We start from the raw sequence: 16,914 nt of genomic DNA, 5'->3' as shown, positions 1-16,914 counted from the left end.
TCGCGAACGTGTTACTTTTGTTTATTAAATAGTTTGGTGCCCTTGCGAGCTTTCGCGATTTTCTCTTTGAGCGCCGCAATGTCGACTTTACTGTTGACATTGGACGATTGTCTAGACGTGCTTGGCTCTTCTGGAGGTATGAACGCTTCGTTCCGCTTCTCTTCTCTTTTCTTAGCGGCGGCCGCGTGCTTTTCGTTGATCTCCTTTTGTTTCTTTTGTCGCTTTTGCTCGTTGTTCAAAAAGTATTCACCCGACGCCAATTCTTTATCAATCTGAAAAAAGAAAACAAATCAATCACACAACCAAGACGTTTCTGTAAAATCCGACCTTTCTCTCTGTTTGCGGCGGCGGGAATGGCGTGTACGCCTTCTTCTCCTTCTTTTTCTTCGGCTGTTTCCGCTTGCTTATGTTTTGATTGACAAATTTGGGCAAAAACCTGTCCCAATTCTCATTCTTCAACTTTGGATCTTTGGCCAACTCCTTTTTGATCATCAAAGCTTTGATGTTGTAAATGGGGTGGACATTCTTCATTGTGTCTTCCACAATCTTCCTGACCTGTTGCAAGCCTTTGTACGGCCCCAACGCCGACACCGTCTGTCCTTGCACCAACACATAACAACTTGTCAACAGTTCAATCGACTTCAATGTACATCCATTTGGTCCTATTAACCTCTGCCTCCTCTTGACGAATTTCTCTTTATTGCGCGTTAATTTGCCGATTTTTATTATATCACAGCCGGTATCGTCGTTCAACACGCGTTTAGCTTGCTCGAACGGAACACTACGCGACATCAACTTGATCATGTCTCGCGCTTTGATGATGATGTAAGGGTCCCACGTTTTTCGCGTCGTTTTCACGGTCATGCTGCCTTCGACCACGTCTAATTCGGCCTTAATGTGGAGTTCGCCGAGAGTTTTTTGCACAAGGGGCCACACTTGCCGCAAGTATTGCTCCCGGTACTGCGGAAACAACGTAGCGAAAGAACTCTCCTCCAAGAGACCGTGAGGGTTATGCTCCGGTTTAAACTCCGGGATTTTCATTTCCCAAGCGTTTTCGATAGGGCCCGACGGCTTTTGCGCGTCTTCATCGCTCGACTCACCCATTTTCTCGTATTTTTAAAACGCTTCCAACTACACACATGCACGAACACGAGTTATCTGACATGACAGTACACAGCCGATAAAACAGTTTACTACAAGGCCACTTCTTTTAAAAATTTAATTTCATCAGTCCGATCGATAGATTCGTAAAAAATTAGTGTAAATACCAAAACAACGCTCCGTTTACATAATTAGATAAAACTAATTAATTATGTAACTCAAAATGACGATAATTAAAATTAAAATACCATAAGAAGCGCCCTCTTTCGGCAACTCCGGACACGAAGATCAGCTGTTTGTCAATAGTGAAGTGTCAAGTGGAGTGTCATTATCAATGTTGTCAATAGTAAAATCGGGCAGGTAACAGGTCGACATGGCAATCAATTTATTTACGACGCTAAAATTTGGTAAGAATATGTTAAAATAAATAGTTCCGTCTCGTAACAACACAATTAAAAAAATTTACAAAACAGCTGTCTTGATTTTTTCCATAATTTAATTTTTTTATAACAATTCTTGCCAAAAAATTTAAATTAGTTTGCGAAATTTCATTTAAAGTGACTCGTTTTTTTTTTAATACCTGAAAATATTGTTAAACGTTTGGATAATATGTGGATAGTGAACTTTGTACCTTATGTTTGTGTTACAAAGTACAATCTCGTTAATTCTTTTTAGCTCAAAATTTGAGAACTTTGGCACGATGTTACTCGGAGCAATTCCCAAAAATTACCACCCACTACACTGTGGTACCCAGAGAACAAGACCCAAGATGGAAAGGTAAACAACTCTGCTGGTATGATTTTATTTAATCTGTCAACTTCCAGAGGTCAACATGGAAAGATTTGGTGATGAAACAGACATCTTGATAATCGGTGGAGGTCCAGCTGGACTGAGCGCAGCTATAAGAGCCAAACAACTTGCAGAAAAAGATGGAAAAGAGTTGAGAGTCTGCGTTGTGGAGAAAGCTTCACAAGTTGGGGGTCACATCCTGTCAGGGGCCGTGATCCAACCCACGGCACTGGACGAATTGATTCCGGATTGGGCGGAAAAAGGAGCCCCCTTGAAGACCCCAGTCAAGGAAGACAAATTTGGGATTTTAACGGCGACGGGGCGCATCCCGGTACCTATATTCCCAGGTAGACGCCCGCGCGGTTCACGTTAGATAAAAAAAAATTGTTTACAGGGACCCCCATGTACAACCATGGAAATTACATTGTGAGGCTGGGCCACGTGGTGCAGTGGCTTGGAGAACAAGCAGAGTCCTTGGGGGTGGAAATTTACCCCGGATACGCCGCCTCCGAGGTCCTCTACCACCCAGACGGCAGCATCAAAGGCGTCGCCACCAACGACGTAGGAATCGCCAAAGACGGCAGCCCCAAAGACACCTTCGAGCGAGGCATGGAACTGCACGCCAAGTGCACAATATTCGCCGAGGGCTGTCACGGTCACCTCTCCAAACAAATAATAAACAGATTTAATTTGCGCGCCAGTAGCGAACCCCAGACCTACGGCATCGGCCTGAAGGAAATCTGGGAGGTGGATCCTGCGAAGCACAGCCCCGGACGCGTGGAACACACGATGGGGTGGCCCCTCGACAAATTCACGTACGGCGGCTCCTTTTTGTACCACCTGAACGAAGAAACTCCGCTGATCGCAGTCGGCTTCGTGGTCGCCCTCGACTACTCCAACCCTTACTTGAGCCCCTTCAAGGAGTTTCAACGGTTCAAGCACCACCCCAGCGTCAAACACTACTTCGAAGGGGGCACCAGGATCGCCTACGGGGCCCGGGCGCTCAACGAGGGCGGCTTCCAGAGCATCCCGCAACTGACGTTCCCGGGAGGATGTCTGGTGGGGTGCTCCGCTGGATTCCTGAACGTGCCAAAAATAAAAGGAACTCATTACGCGATGAAGAGCGGAATGTTGGCGGCGGAGAGTGTCTACGAGACGATTGGCGCCGAGAAACAGCAGACTGAAGGCTTCGAGCCCAAGAGCTACACCGACAAGGTGAAAAACAGCTTCATCTGGAAGGATCTGAAGAGGATCAGGAACGTCCGGCCGAGCTTCCACAATCCTTTGGGGATGTACGGAGGGATCGCGTACAGCGGGTTTTCGATCATGGTGGGGGGTTTGGAACCGTGGACCCTGAAACACGGAGCGCCCGATCACACGAGACTGAAGCCCGCCAAAGACTCGACCCCCATAGAGTACCCCAAACCTGACGGCAAGATCAGTTTTGACCTTCTCTCGTCCGTCGCCTTGACCGGGACCAACCACGAGGGCGACCAACCCCCACACTTGACCCTCAAGGACGACACGGTACCCGTCAAGAATAATCTAGGTGTGTACGACGGTCCCGAAGGGCGATTTTGTCCCGCAGGAGTGTACGAGTTTGTCCCGTTGGAAAGCGGGGACGGTCAGAGATTACAAATAAACGCCCAAAACTGCATACACTGCAAGACGTGCGACATCAAGGACCCCAGTCAGAACATCAACTGGGTGGTGCCTGAAGGGGGCGGCGGACCCGCCTACAACGGGATGTAGTGCAGCTGAAAACTTGTAAATATCGTGCCTTATCAGCTCAGGATCAAGGAAATTACGAAAATACCATTTTATCTATATTAAGGATAATAAAATTTTTATAACAATGACTGGTGCCAAGTTATTCGTACAACTCAAAATCTATCCTGTTTGAGGTGTAAAAATTTGACTGTTCCCCGCACTTGCGCACCCAAACTCCCGTCTTAAAGTACCCCTCGCTCGCCCATTTAATCATCTGTTTAGTGTGAAAAGGACCCTGTATGTCATCTTTGTTTTGGTCCCACTTAAACTCCCACATCAACTCAGAGTCCTGCTGTTTACCTGACACTGTCGACGCTTCCATCTTTTGCTTCTCCTTGTCCTCGAAGTCGTCGGCGTACATGTCCAGAACCGGCTCGCTCACTTTGGGTTTGGCCTTTTCGTCGATTTTCCGCGTGATTTCTTCGAATGTCTCTTGGTACACATCCATGTTTCCCGTTTTCGTTAAAATGCTGTTCGCGAACTCGGTCATGTCGACGACGTCTTGGTTCGTGTCCAGGGTCCCCGCCTTTTTCCGTTTCAGTCTCTCGACGCTCGACAGTTTCATCAGGTCGCCCCCTAACCTCCGTATCGTCTTGTTCACTGTCTCTTTGGGCTTCATGAACTTGAGCATTTTCTTGTAGAGACCCAGCTCGTCGAACTGCTCGTTCTCCTCGTCCGAGTCGCTCTCCGCCCCGAGGCCCTTCTCACCGGGGATCAAATCGTACTTCGACTCGGCGATGTTGTGCCAGTCGACGTTGTCCAACCAGTTATCTCTGATCTCTTTCTCGTTCTTCCATATGAAGTGACCCTCTTTGTCGAAATGTCCCTCTTCCATCTCTTCTTTCATGTTGAACGCCGTCATCCTCACCCCCTCGACTTGTCTCGAGATTCCTTCTTCCTCACCCTCGATGTCGTCGGCGTCGAGCTCCTCTTCGGCCTCATCGTGGTCGTCCTCCTCGTCCGAGTCCAGAGAGTGCTTCTTGGCGTTAAACTTGGCATGACGCCTCTTATTTCTCGAAAAATCGCTTTCGCTAAATTTACGTTTTGACATTTTTTACTTAACAATACCACTGCGCATGCGCAGCAGCGCATCTGTCAACCAACAACCACTTGCATTATTATTATTTTAACTTTATTTTATTTAATTCAGACCGCAATTTGTCCCCTCATGACGATCAAACAAAGAAATTAATTTTTCTACCAACAATATTTCGAGAGACGCAGAAACGGAACTTTCTTTCTTCGATGTCAGGAGATTTTGCAGTTGAGAACCCGTCCACCAGGTGGCGCAACGATACCCTTTTAATTCCGCACGCGCGAAATTTGAATAAACACCGAACAAATTTAAAAACATCTATATTTAATTGTAATATGAACCGACGCCGTGTATATCTGCACTTGTATTGATTGTTCCAACATCGGTGGTGGTTTTTTGGTGAGATTGGTCGTTAAAAATTGCTTTGTGGGGCATGTTAATGACGCAAATCGTCCAATATCTGTGGGATTGGATTTAGCATTCCTGATGCAGACGGTGGATTAAATCCGGCGGCGTTTTTAATTAAAAATAGCATCTTATTGTGGGGAGCGGAATATTAAATATGCAGCGGTCGGAGGTGGCGGCGGCGGGGACTGCAGAGCATTGATTCGGCGGCGCATATTGCTTTATGGCAATGCTAACTCAGACTGCGCGTACCGCCATAAATCGAGGTGATAAACTCTACGAGGGGCCGTTAAACCCGGTAAAAAGTGTGGTGGCGGATGGAGGTGGAGGAGCGTCCCGACGGCGGCGGCGATAGTTGCCCCAAGTTCAAGGTTTCGATCAATGAACGCTTCGGATCTGGGGTCCCCGGCAGTGTCCCGACCAGACAGTTCACTGACTCGCTCGAATTTGCAGGAGATAAATGGGGATTAAGCGATTTGAAAAACAAAGAGCTCCATTCAAATATCCTCCAAATGAAAAGTCCATTTATCGACGAACGCTTAACCTCCAGACAATTTCTGATTCAGAGCGTTATCAACGTTCTCGTCGAGACCGATTCGGTGTCTTCCTGACATACATATTTTACGTTTATCGTCGGAGCTGCATCAGGTTTATTACGTGCGGCGGGGGCGGATGGAGTTCAGACAACTTGCCCCAGGTCGACGTTTTTTGCTTGTTGGAACAGCACCGCATAACGTATGGCGCACTAATACGCTTCCATTCAACTCCTCCAATTATTTTATCTCCGTGAAGCAGGAAAATCCACTCGTTCTTTACCTTCTATTTATTTGTACAGAACCGTAAACATTTTATTGTCGTGGAGCTTTATGCAGATACCTCCCCCGTCTCGATCGCATAAAAGAAATAATCACGAGTTTGAATCCAGCGAGTTCCGTCCGTTGTCTGGAATTTAACCCCGCACGTTGAAAGCAAATTGGCAGGGCGTTATTGATTCGGTAATGGACAACATTTGCAACGGTCCCGTGCGGCGGCGCTTTATCTTGTTACGTCCCGCTTTATTTATCCAAGTCATTTTTCCTCGTCTATTAATGGAGCTGCCATTCCGTCAAGTACTTTATCGGGAGCGGCAGTAAATTGGCGCGTTCCGCCCCCACCCGTTATTATTTTTACGGTATTCGGGCAATTATTGATGGCGGCCGTTGGCCATATTTCTTCGGGGAAGTGTGAAACTCGAGTTCCTTTCCGCTCATAAACGCACTCGAACGGTTCGGTTTCCGCCATTTTCTGAGCCGGCTTTATGGGGCTCCGTGATCTACTACAGCAATAATGCTAGCGCCACCGCTAATCCGGAGGGGCCACTTGTGAAGACTTTCAGTTTCGGATTTTCTCCACGAGAAAAAAACCTTGGCGACTCGCCCCAAGTTCGAGCGAAAACAGATCCCTTAATTTAGGGAGTTGGGGATTGCTGCGCTGCTCCAAACTTAATAACAACAAAATTATACATGGCAAGCATTAAAACTTTCACACAACGTTGTAACTCTTCATCTATCATTTTAAGGTAAATGCTGCGGTTTGAGACAATTTCGCTACAAAGTAAGTTAATTGCGTAATTTTGAAGCACTCTGTGGATAAACAAGGAGGGATAAGTAAATTATTTGCCTCGTATTCTGTTGCCTCCAGTCGATTTATAAGTTGCGGTTGAAACTTACCACTAGTTGGGAACAGTGCTTGTCGCTTATAATTAGTGTATCCGCTTGTAATCTGGTGTAAACTTTCGGAACTGCAAACAAAAGAAAGCCAAGTGCAAATTTGCTACAAAGTAAAACGTATCAGATACCTACCGGGGAGCTTAGTCTCTCCGGAAACTTGCAAATTAAATTCTGTTGCATCATTTGAGTCGTAAAGTGTATGCGCATCACGTCGGTTTAATCAAAGAGTACCGGGGGGCTCCCCCGTAATGCGTCATTAATATGTGGTGCAGGAGCGGTTGTAAATTCGGGCGAAGAAAGCGATCGGAGCCATCGGGGCACGTTTCGGCGTCGGCGTTATCGCGCCACCATCAGGCCCAGCGTCTGGACGGCAAAATAACAGAACCGGAAACATCCATCATCGTAACAAAGTGGCCGACGTGTTCCCATTGATCGCCCGTAAATTTATCACTGTCCGCTTTAAATTATAACATGGCCGCAATCACACACGACGACGATAAATTTTAATCGCCTGTGTAAATTTCGCCTGACAATATTGCCCTCCGGGTAATTTATGTTTTGCGACCGGTGATTTACCTCAAGAGGCGGTTGACGCGGATCACCCGCCAGGTGGCGCTCGCGGCGCCACTCCGGCAAAATCCCACAAAGGGTTATTGTAAGAAAGCGGGACGAGGTCCTAATTGGGACCCGGGGCCAAATATTGGTTCATTAAGAGATGCGAGGGTGTGAGGCGGAAGCGAGAAGACAGGGGGCGGTCGCGATGATACATTACAAGCCCGAGTTGGGTAAGTAATTTGGACTAAATGGAAATACTACGCCTGGTCCGGTTCCCAGGAAGATCTGAGTCCCGAGGGACGCGCACATGTCCCGGTGAGTCACGCAACGGTGGCACCAGAAGAATCATGTTGATTGTACCCGATTTGCATCCAATCGGGGGTATAATTTGGGTGACTAGATGGCTTGCCCCCGCATCAGCTTTGGCCCCGTCTGGCGCGCCGCCCCCGGCGAGTCGCGAAAAATCGGCTAAATAACGACGTTATCCCGAACAATTTCCACGTCGATATTGAATTTCCCGCCGGAAAATCGTCAAGCAAGACGCACCCCATCTGCGGAAAAGCCCGTCGATTTTCACACCTATAAGTTAATTACGCCGGCCCTCGTTGTCTCCATTATTGTTATTATTCATGAGTTGACTCGGGGCGAAAACATCGATATGAATCGGGCTGGGGGCGGCCATTAATATGCATTAAAAAGTTTAAAAGAATAAGGAGTTGGGAAAACAATTTGGCTAATTCGATTCTTGAGCTGTGGGCGGCGGCCCCTCGCCTTTTTAATTTCTTAAATGCGCCGCCCCCGAATGCAAATTCGCGTTGGAGCGCACCGCTGAATTATCAAAGCGGAATCGACCCCGCACACTTATCTGGGTGAGTTTTGAGGCACGAAAGGGGTGCGCTGGAAATTTTTATTAGTCAACTTGAGACCCGCGCAACTAAAAAAAAATGTTGTGGAAAAGTTTGACTGTCGGGGGGAGAAAACTCCAAAAGCTTGAAAACTCTTTCGTCCAGCGAAAACATTTTTAAGCGAGGTGAAAAAATGTCTCCAAAATTATTTTCAAAACTTTGAAACAACGCGACTGCTCAAAGCTTTTAATTTGCTGCAAAATTAAGATTACTCCCGTGATTTAACGTTCAGCTGGGGTGAATAACAACAGATCCTGCTACAGTCGTTCTAATTAATTAATTATTTATTTCGTTGAAACAATTTAACTGTTGAGTTAACTGGAACAGCTCTCGACTCTCCTTTTGTAGATTTGTTTTATCCGCAGAGCACCGGGATCGGCTGGAACCTCCTCCTCCCGTCCAAATCTCTTTTCTTCCTGCGGACTTGCCTCCTCTCTCCTGTGGGATTCCCATAATTTGGGGGAATTGTGTCGTGTGCGTCGCGAGCAATTCGTCCGGACCCCGCCGCATCGATTGTTCTCTTCTCGGTCGTGGGGTAGGCACAGGCCGGGGCCTGTTCGTCGCAGAGGACACTCACCGCCGCCGCCACAACAACAAGAACCGCCACTCGAGCCTGAAACAGCGATCGCAACTAGTCAAGTGCCGCCGCCACCTACCTGCTCACCATTTCGTGTGTGCTCACCTTCGCCCGCCGTCACCTCTCTTTATACGGTCCTGCTAATCAGCAGGAAGGTCAGCAGAGTGGATGACGTCACGCGATTTCCGATTGGCGGTCACGTGTCAATTAGGGCGAAATTGTCCAGTCGAATGGCAATAACGAAGGGCTCAATCGGGAGCGGTTCCGCCGTCTCCTTTAATATCGCGACGGCGGCGGCGAATGTGTGCATTCGCATCACAACGGAGCGATTTTTCGTTTAATTGGGAGAAACGGAGGTAAACAGCGACGGCGGCGGCGGGATCGATCGGGGGTGGCGCGTGCAGTTGCCATGCACCCGGACGTGCATGCACCTTCATTCGGAAGCACTAATGCAGCGTCCTTCCACTCCGATTCACGGCTATAAACGGCACTGATTAATTCCCGAGCTCCGGAGGATTAGGTTTTTTGTCGCCCGGATTTCGCCCGGACTCGAATTTAATTAGAGCCGTTCGCTACATAACGAATCCGAATCATTTACGTGAATTATTGAATTTCTGATAATCCGCGTCCACCTGTGTTCCCTCCTGACATTCCTCCTCCACCAACTCTTCTCCCGAGGCCCATTTCCATTTCCTCCTCGATGTTGTCTTTTTTTCTCACATATTAAACAAGCGATAACCTCCAAACCTTCAATGTTTGCGCAAACACCAAACGGCGAAATGCAAACAAGAAGTAAACTCGTTCTTCTCTTGGTGTTGGCAGTACTGGTGAGTGCTTTTGCACCAAAAAACCCATTTACATTTGTTGGTTGTAGTGCTTTTGGATCGGTACTACCCAAGGTACCACCATCACGCCCTACTATCTGACCAACGTAGGCTGCCAGCGCGGCTACGTCAAAATCAAGGGCTCCTGCAAACTCATTTTTCGTTTCAAATCTCCAAACAACACACCCAAGTGAACCAGACAGGTCCAGATTTTACTAAATGCACGCAAGAAACGACGCATTTAGCAGAAGCGACACAAGAGCAAGATCATCTCGTCGTTGATAACCTCTTCTCATTCTGACAAATTGCGCGTCGAATAAAAGTCGTTCCAATGACATTTTTGCTAAGATTTGTGTTTTGTCTTCACGCAATTGTGTCAACGATGGGGAAACCTGTGGGGGTAAATCAACCGTGTTAGCATCGAACCCGTTTGTTTTGTTCACTTGGTATTTTTCAGACAAACCAACTGGTAAAATTTTCTCCCAGGTTGGTTGGTGGTGCATCGGGATGTCGCCCCACTCATGTGATGGTGAACAACGAATGCAAAGAAGTCGTAGATTCGCCCCCAGGGAGGAATATTCCAAGCGCCGACTAATTTGTACGTTTCGAAATCTTTCCGCAAAACTGTGTTAATCTCGTTAGTGCAATTACCTTAGTGATAAGACTGCAAGGTTTAGTCGGTAAGAGTAGAACGTGCAATTTGACAACAAAAGAAGTGTGGGGAGAGTTAGGGCAAAGTTCACGATGACATTGATAACCTTGAGTTTTGTTGGTACTACCAAATCATGGTCGTTTCATGGTGAAGTGTTATGTTGACAATGTGGTTAAAATTAGCATCGAGGTGGACATTTATTTTTAGTGAACGGTTATCTTCTAAATACTTATTGGTTGGGAGTTAACGGAGTTTGCAGAAAAATTTTCTGAATGGTACAAACTAAGAAAATGTAAATCTGCGAAATAAACAATAATAATAAACGATTGAAAACTGCCAAGTATGTTCTTAGATTTAGAAAATACCTCGAAAAATAACAACTCAAATTAGTGAAAGTGACTCTTCATCATTCACTTTACTTTGAATTAAATTTTCGGCCTCCCTAACTGTAAAACACACCTTTACCTTTCAATTCAGGTAGCTGCGATTTACCGAGGGATGTTGTAAATTTCTGGGGGAGTGCGGTAGCACGCACAGTTAATTTACTCTTCTTACAGTTACTGTTAAATTATTAAACTGTCCATACGTTAATTTAGTGGAAAAAAAACACATTTACATGTATTATTTTTCCGATAAATGTTTTTTTTATTGACTTATAAATAATTATAATCATAACAGGGAAAATACAACCTATCGGTTTGGCAGCTCTAAATGTCAAAAACTTTGACATCTGCAAAAGTACAAAATAAAATTTTTGCTCAGTCGAAAAATCTAATACAATTGTCGTACGGTAGGTAGATATTTTACCGCGCTCCAACTAATCAGGCACTCGGCTTCGTCTCACACCTGAAACTTAGTTTTCACGCGGAAAAAACCGTACTCTAATGAAAAAAACCTATTCCTTGCCACTGGAATAAATACATTATCATAATATCATAAACACAATAATAACAAGATATGTGTTGTAAGAATCTCGTCTTGTTTGTCACGTGGGGTAACACATTGTTTTGTTTTTTCTTTTCAAAAAGAAATACAATCTGTGACACTTCACAAATATAATGAAAGTGTCACGCGGGCATTTTTTTCTACACAACGTCTTGTTGAAGAAAGTGAAAACTCTTACTCCAACAATTCAAAATAATGTTACTTTGTGATAAGTTGGCACATTCCAAGATAAAGACGATTTTGATAACCTTCTCGATCATAAACTAAATAAAAACTTAATTTGCACTGAGTCGCCAATTTGTTAAAATGTCGCTTAACATGCTGTGTGCAAAAATCCTGTTGACAACACTTTTCGTCGTTCACTTGGGGGTAATTAAACTTATATTTTGATAAATTTATCTATCACCAGTTACCTTTCAAATAATTTTCAGCAATGTAAGAGTGTTCCTCCGACACATGATTACGTTTTGGACAGCCCAAATACTAATTGTCCCGCTGGATATTTTAATTATTACGATGTTTGTATGCCAAACACTTATTTAAGGGAAAATTACCGGACATACGACTATGGGCACCAAATAATAACGAGTGTTTGTCGTCCAGGATATAGAATAGTCAATGGTGTTTGCAGAAGACTTTGGAGAAAATAGAAATCTGTTGTAGCCTTAATCTACCGATTGTCAAATAAATGTTCACTTTGTGAAGCAATTTTTATTCATCTTCCACTGATAAAAATAAGCCCCCCAAATTTTTTCAAAGCACTTGGAGAACCCACTTTTCGGCGTAAATTCTCCGATAATGATCGACTCTTCGGACCTCTGGACCAACGTCACTCTTAACACATTTCCACACAAACCAAAACAAAAACTTCTTCTGATAACCTTGTTTACGATTTCAGTAGTTCAGTAGTTCAAAAGCCTGTGTGAGCAGTAGTGATCTAGAAATGTCGTTTAAAATACTCTCCCTAATTCTCCTGGTCGTCACAGTGTTATATTTTATCGTACATCTTTGAAACGTTTCATCTACCACCGACTGTACATATACGTTTTTTTCAGCATTGTTTGGAGTCAAAAACTGTGGCACATAACAAAACCAGACGTCTTTTCGTCGCCGGTTGCAGCCCCGGATACGTGAATGTGAATGGTGCTTGTCGACCGTTATTCTAACCTACAAATTCTTGTTTAGAGATAACCTCTTTAACAAGCACACCACAACTCATTTCAGTCGTTCGATTATGTCCTCGAAAGTCATGTCTGGCGTGTTGTTAACCCTTCTAGTGATTGACTTTATGGTAATCATTTAATTTTATGTTTACTTCAAATTTTAGTTGCTTTAAAACAGGTGAGGTGCAACACAGGTGAAGAAAATATTTCACTAAAAGTGCGGAGAAAGTTTTCGTCTTTGTCACGTGTAAAGTGTCAACCGGGGTATATCAAAATTCGAAGACATTGTGTAGAAAAAGTGAGTGCTGTCGCTTCCGCTGTCACTAGTCCATTAAAATCACAAATTAATTGTGTATCACTATTGTGCGATTTTTTATTTTAGGAACAGTCAAGTGAGAAGAGTCAAGACGAGTCTGGGTGAATCAACAAAACGTGACAACAAACGTATTTTATTTTTTGGATCAGCCTGTATATTATTTATGTACAATTCAAGCCAACTCTAAATAATATTTCGTTCCCAATTTTAATAAAACCGTGGCAGTAAAAATTTAATTCAAATGTCATCAGATGTCATTAATTAATTAATATACTAAGGACAACGTAACATTTTATCTGCCCCGCCCATTTCATTTTCTTAGTTACCAATCAAATAGGTTGTTAAGACGATCTGATTTACACAGTAAAAATTTCTGACATTCGAATTGTCCTAATGACATTTTATTTTTTAGAACCTAAAACAATAATTGTGGACTTGACAGCAAAATTCTAACCTTTTTTATGTGGCAAATGTGATGAAAAGTTGTACAGATTGAATCTGATTGGTCAATTTTAGTGGGCGCAGCAGATAAAAAGTTATAACGGCAATACTATATTACTATAGTAACTGTCATTCCGGACTTTCAAGGCACTTATCAACAACTTGCCTTGATTATTTTGTTTTTCCATACCTGAAAAACAATGTGTTCAAAAACAGACCTGGCACATTTCCCGAATTAATGCAAGTAATTATTGATGACTGCAATTTAATTGATGTCCCCAGTCCCGACTTTGCGAAGGTCATTTGAAAACATGAAGTGAAGAGAGTAACATTATGTCTGGAAGCTGAAGGCAGACATTTCAAACATTTACTCTAGTCCGTAAAAACGATTGGAGCTCCTCATGATTCTTTTACAACTGACAGGTCACACATAATTCACACCTTTATGAAAATCAAGATTTCAACGTTCTCAAAATCACTAACCTAACTTTTAAGACTGACATCTTATAATGATCGACTCTTCGGACCTCTGGACCAACGTCACGCTTGATACTTTTCCACTCAAACCAAACAAAAGACTTCTGATAACCTTGTTTACGATTTCAGTAGTTATCAAAAGTCTGCGTGAGCAGTAGTGGTCCAGAAATATCGTTTAAAATCCCTAATTGTTCTGGTCGTTATATTGTTATCTTTTATTGTACATCTTTGAAACATTTTGTCTACCACCAACTGTATACATTTTCTCAACATTGTTTGGAGTCACAAACTGTGACACACATAAGAAGACCAGACGTCTTCTCGTCACCATTTGCAGCCCCGGACACGTGATTGCGACTGGTGTTTGTCGACCGTCATTACAGATTCCTGTTTAAAGATAACCTCTTTGACAAGCACATCAGTCGTTCGATTATGTCCTCCAGATTGATGTCTGGCGTGGTGTTAACCATTCTGGTGCTGGCCTTTATGGTAATCATTTAATTTTATGTTTAGTTGAAATTGTAATTGTTTTAAAACAGTTTGGCTGCAAAGCGGATGAAAAAAATATGTCAACAAGCTACGTTCAACACTCAGTATCAACTGTTAAGTGTAAATCCGGGTATATTGCTGTTCGAGGATCTTGTTTGGAACAAGTGAGTACAAATTCTCAGATATCACTGTTCTATTTGCGATTTTTAGGAACAGTCAAGTCAAACGAGTTTGGATGAAAATGTTGGTAAAGGTGGTAACAAAGATATTTAATTTTTTGGGCCAGCCTGTATATATTCCGAATGTATGTCCAATTCAAATTAACTCCAAACGGCAATAAATATCAAAATAAATAATTTATCCGGAAAGTCGTGACCAAGTTTTCGTGTTAAGTAGTGATTCATAAAATTGTAGAATAATTGCGACCAATTAGACTTATTTATCAACATTATGACAATTAGCACGTGGTGAAAAACAGCGGCCACGGTCGACATAAATTTGCCAAAATGTTCTAAAAATAGATAATGGCGGATGAATAGGATGGCGGCGGCGGATCGAAGGACCCTCTTTTGTCCGGGCCCTTTGGAAATTCCGTGTCCGTCAGTGCGTTCGTTCGTTTGCATAAATTCTGAGTTTAATATGGGCGGCAGCTCGCGGCGGCGGCGGCGGCGACTCCGGGGTCAGACAGGGAATTTCCATCGAGTTAAATATCGACACAAATAGGAGTTTGTAGTGAATTACGACGTCGAGATTGGCAACCCCCGAAGGAGATAATCCAATACAAATTCATATCAGAAAATAATCCCTGGCCGACATGCACGCTGGAACAAGTTTTTTAATGAGTTTTCGAGGGTAAACGAGGATTCAATCAGCGTAAAAACGGACAAAATGAAACGGGGATCGATCGGGTGTGACACTTGCCCCCGGATTGGATCCGTCCGATGATGGATGTCGCTACACAATTACGAATAATGAGGGCGCACTTTTTCCCTCTAGGTACCCACTAGGAACTAGGTGAACGCGTTCGTTTCGGAAGTTTTAATTAAAACGGTATTACGCGGCCGCTTTTTATTTCTCGAGGGATTACTGGAAAAATGGTGGACGATACAAAATAAATTTCGCTCGGTCGGCAACATTTATTTACTCCTTGATTAGGGGTAGCTCGTCCTGCGACCACTTGAGCTCGACGGTGCTGCCCTTCCTGACGGACTCCTCGCACGCCGCGGCTATCTTGCTGACGGCCAAGACGTCCCTGCTGTCCACGCTCACCTCGGCCCTTCCTGCAACCAACGCCGTTACCCCGCGCCCATACTCTCCGCATACCCACCCCGCAGCACGTCCAAGAAGTGGAGCATCTCCAGCTCGTACCCCTCAGCGTATCGCGATGGAAACGAGTACGCAATCGGCGCCTTGACGACGCTCCTGCCGGTGTAACTCTCCACGTTGTGGATCGGCTGTTGGTTCTCCGCCTTGATCATGCCCTTCTCTCCGAAAACCTCCAGTCGCTGTTCGTAGCCGTAGCTGCATTGCCGGCTGAGGTCCACCATGCTGACGGCGCCGCTCCCGAACGTGAACAAGATCCCGACGGTGTCGTGGTCGCCGATTCCGGCGATTTCCGGGATGTTGGCCGACGCCGCCGCCGTGACTCTCGTCGGGTATTCCCCCATGACGTACAGCGTCATGTCGATGTCGTGGACGGCGCAGTCGTGGAAGATGCCCCCGGAAGTCCTCAAGTAGTCGAGGGAGGGCAGGGGGGAGTCGCGGCTGCAGACCTTCACGGTCAGCACTTTGCCGACCTCGCCGCCGCGCACCCGATTCCTGACGGCGGCGAACGACGGGTCGAAACGTCTGGAAACCCGGACCGACGTTACAAATTATCCGCAGCGGCGGAGGAAGTAAAAAGTCAACAGCTAATACAGCTCGCATCCATATTTTAAACAGAACAAATGGTGCCGCGCCGGAAAGCGAGCAACATTAATACAGATTTGCTCGCGAGGAGTCGTGATTAATGCATTTATGGATGGACACTCCAACCATTAACTTTTTTCTCGTCCTGAATACATTTTGACAAATCTCAAACCTGTTAAAAGCGCTGAACAACGGTTGCTGCATCTTCCTAGCCTTCTCGTACAAAGCCTTGGTCTTGTCATAGTTCTCAGCCACAGGTTTTTCGCAGAAGACTGCCTTCTTGTGGTCTAGAGCTTTGCTGACGATGTTTTCGTGGGTGCGCGTGGGGGAAGCAACCACCACAGCTCGAACCCTGCAAGATCCAAATCTTTGCCAAAAATTTTGACTCGTGGTGATCCCTACTTAGCATCTTGGTACACAGCTGCTGCATCAGAGCTTTTCAAAAATTTCACACCCTCCAGGTTCCAGTATTTCCTCAATTTGTCCCATTTTGACTGGTCGTCGTCTACTACGTAGAGCAACTCGACGTGGGGATCTTTCACCAAGAAGGACAAGTGGATGGTGCCGGCTCTACCTACCCCAAATAGCGCAAACCCGAATCGCGAATGGTCTTTGACAGGGGACAGTTTCAGATTTTGTTCGTGCCTGCGAGAAAAAATTTCTTGGGTGAATTAAAAACATTGTGGGGTCTTACTGGGTGTTTTTGGCGTCTTCTGGTGGAGCTGGTGGTATCGGGACCGTGTAAGGCGACGGCTGTCGGTACTTCTGCGTGGCCATCTTACATAACTGACCAAGACTTTCCGATCTAGCTATTTATATATTATCTTTATCAAAGGTCAAGTTTATCAGCTC

The 16,914-nt window shown here is 44.9% G+C and overlaps 4 protein-coding genes across 4 annotated transcripts; 1 reads left to right on the top strand and 3 right to left on the bottom strand.

Moving 5' to 3' along the window:
* Positions 1 to 5: 5 nt before the first annotated feature.
* Positions 6 to 1,184, bottom strand: dbe (KRR1 small subunit processome component homolog dbe). Its single transcript, XM_069050304.1, has 2 exons — positions 328 to 1,184; positions 6 to 272 (listed from the first exon to the last, which is right to left on the bottom strand). Exons 1-2 carry the CDS (start codon positions 1,102 to 1,104, stop codon positions 12 to 14), a joined length of 1,038 nt encoding a protein of 345 aa, XP_068906405.1. The 5' UTR covers positions 1,105 to 1,184; the 3' UTR covers positions 6 to 11.
* Positions 1,185 to 1,426: 242 nt separating this feature from the next.
* Etf-QO (electron transfer flavoprotein-ubiquinone oxidoreductase) lies at positions 1,427 to 3,749 on the top strand. Its single transcript, XM_069050298.1, has 4 exons — positions 1,427 to 1,508; positions 1,777 to 1,878; positions 1,926 to 2,237; positions 2,285 to 3,749. Exons 1-4 carry the CDS (start codon positions 1,475 to 1,477, stop codon positions 3,640 to 3,642), a joined length of 1,806 nt encoding a protein of 601 aa, XP_068906399.1. The 5' UTR covers positions 1,427 to 1,474; the 3' UTR covers positions 3,643 to 3,749.
* Positions 3,704 to 4,868, bottom strand: holn1 (CD2 antigen cytoplasmic tail-binding protein 2 homolog holn1). The gene has a single exon (XM_069050306.1). The coding sequence runs from the start codon at positions 4,709 to 4,711 to the stop codon at positions 3,761 to 3,763; it is 951 nt and encodes a 316-aa protein (XP_068906407.1). The 5' UTR covers positions 4,712 to 4,868; the 3' UTR covers positions 3,704 to 3,760.
* Positions 4,869 to 15,270: 10,402 nt separating this feature from the next.
* Positions 15,271 to 16,902, bottom strand: LOC138132713 (uncharacterized oxidoreductase YrbE-like). Its single transcript, XM_069050302.1, has 5 exons — positions 16,757 to 16,902; positions 16,465 to 16,707; positions 16,235 to 16,414; positions 15,482 to 16,002; positions 15,271 to 15,434 (listed from the first exon to the last, which is right to left on the bottom strand). The coding sequence occupies exons 1-5, from the start codon at positions 16,837 to 16,839 to the stop codon at positions 15,295 to 15,297; spliced, it is 1,167 nt and encodes a 388-aa protein (XP_068906403.1). The 5' UTR covers positions 16,840 to 16,902; the 3' UTR covers positions 15,271 to 15,294.
* Positions 16,903 to 16,914: the final 12 nt, after the last annotated feature.

Source organism: Tenebrio molitor, chromosome 6, assembly GCF_963966145.1.
Source record: "Tenebrio molitor chromosome 6, icTenMoli1.1, whole genome shotgun sequence".
In the NCBI taxonomy this organism is placed as follows: Eukaryota; Metazoa; Arthropoda; class Insecta; order Coleoptera; family Tenebrionidae; genus Tenebrio; species Tenebrio molitor.
The sequence above is the reverse complement of the archived record's forward strand: the minus strand, read 5'-3'. Positions and strand labels throughout refer to the sequence as shown.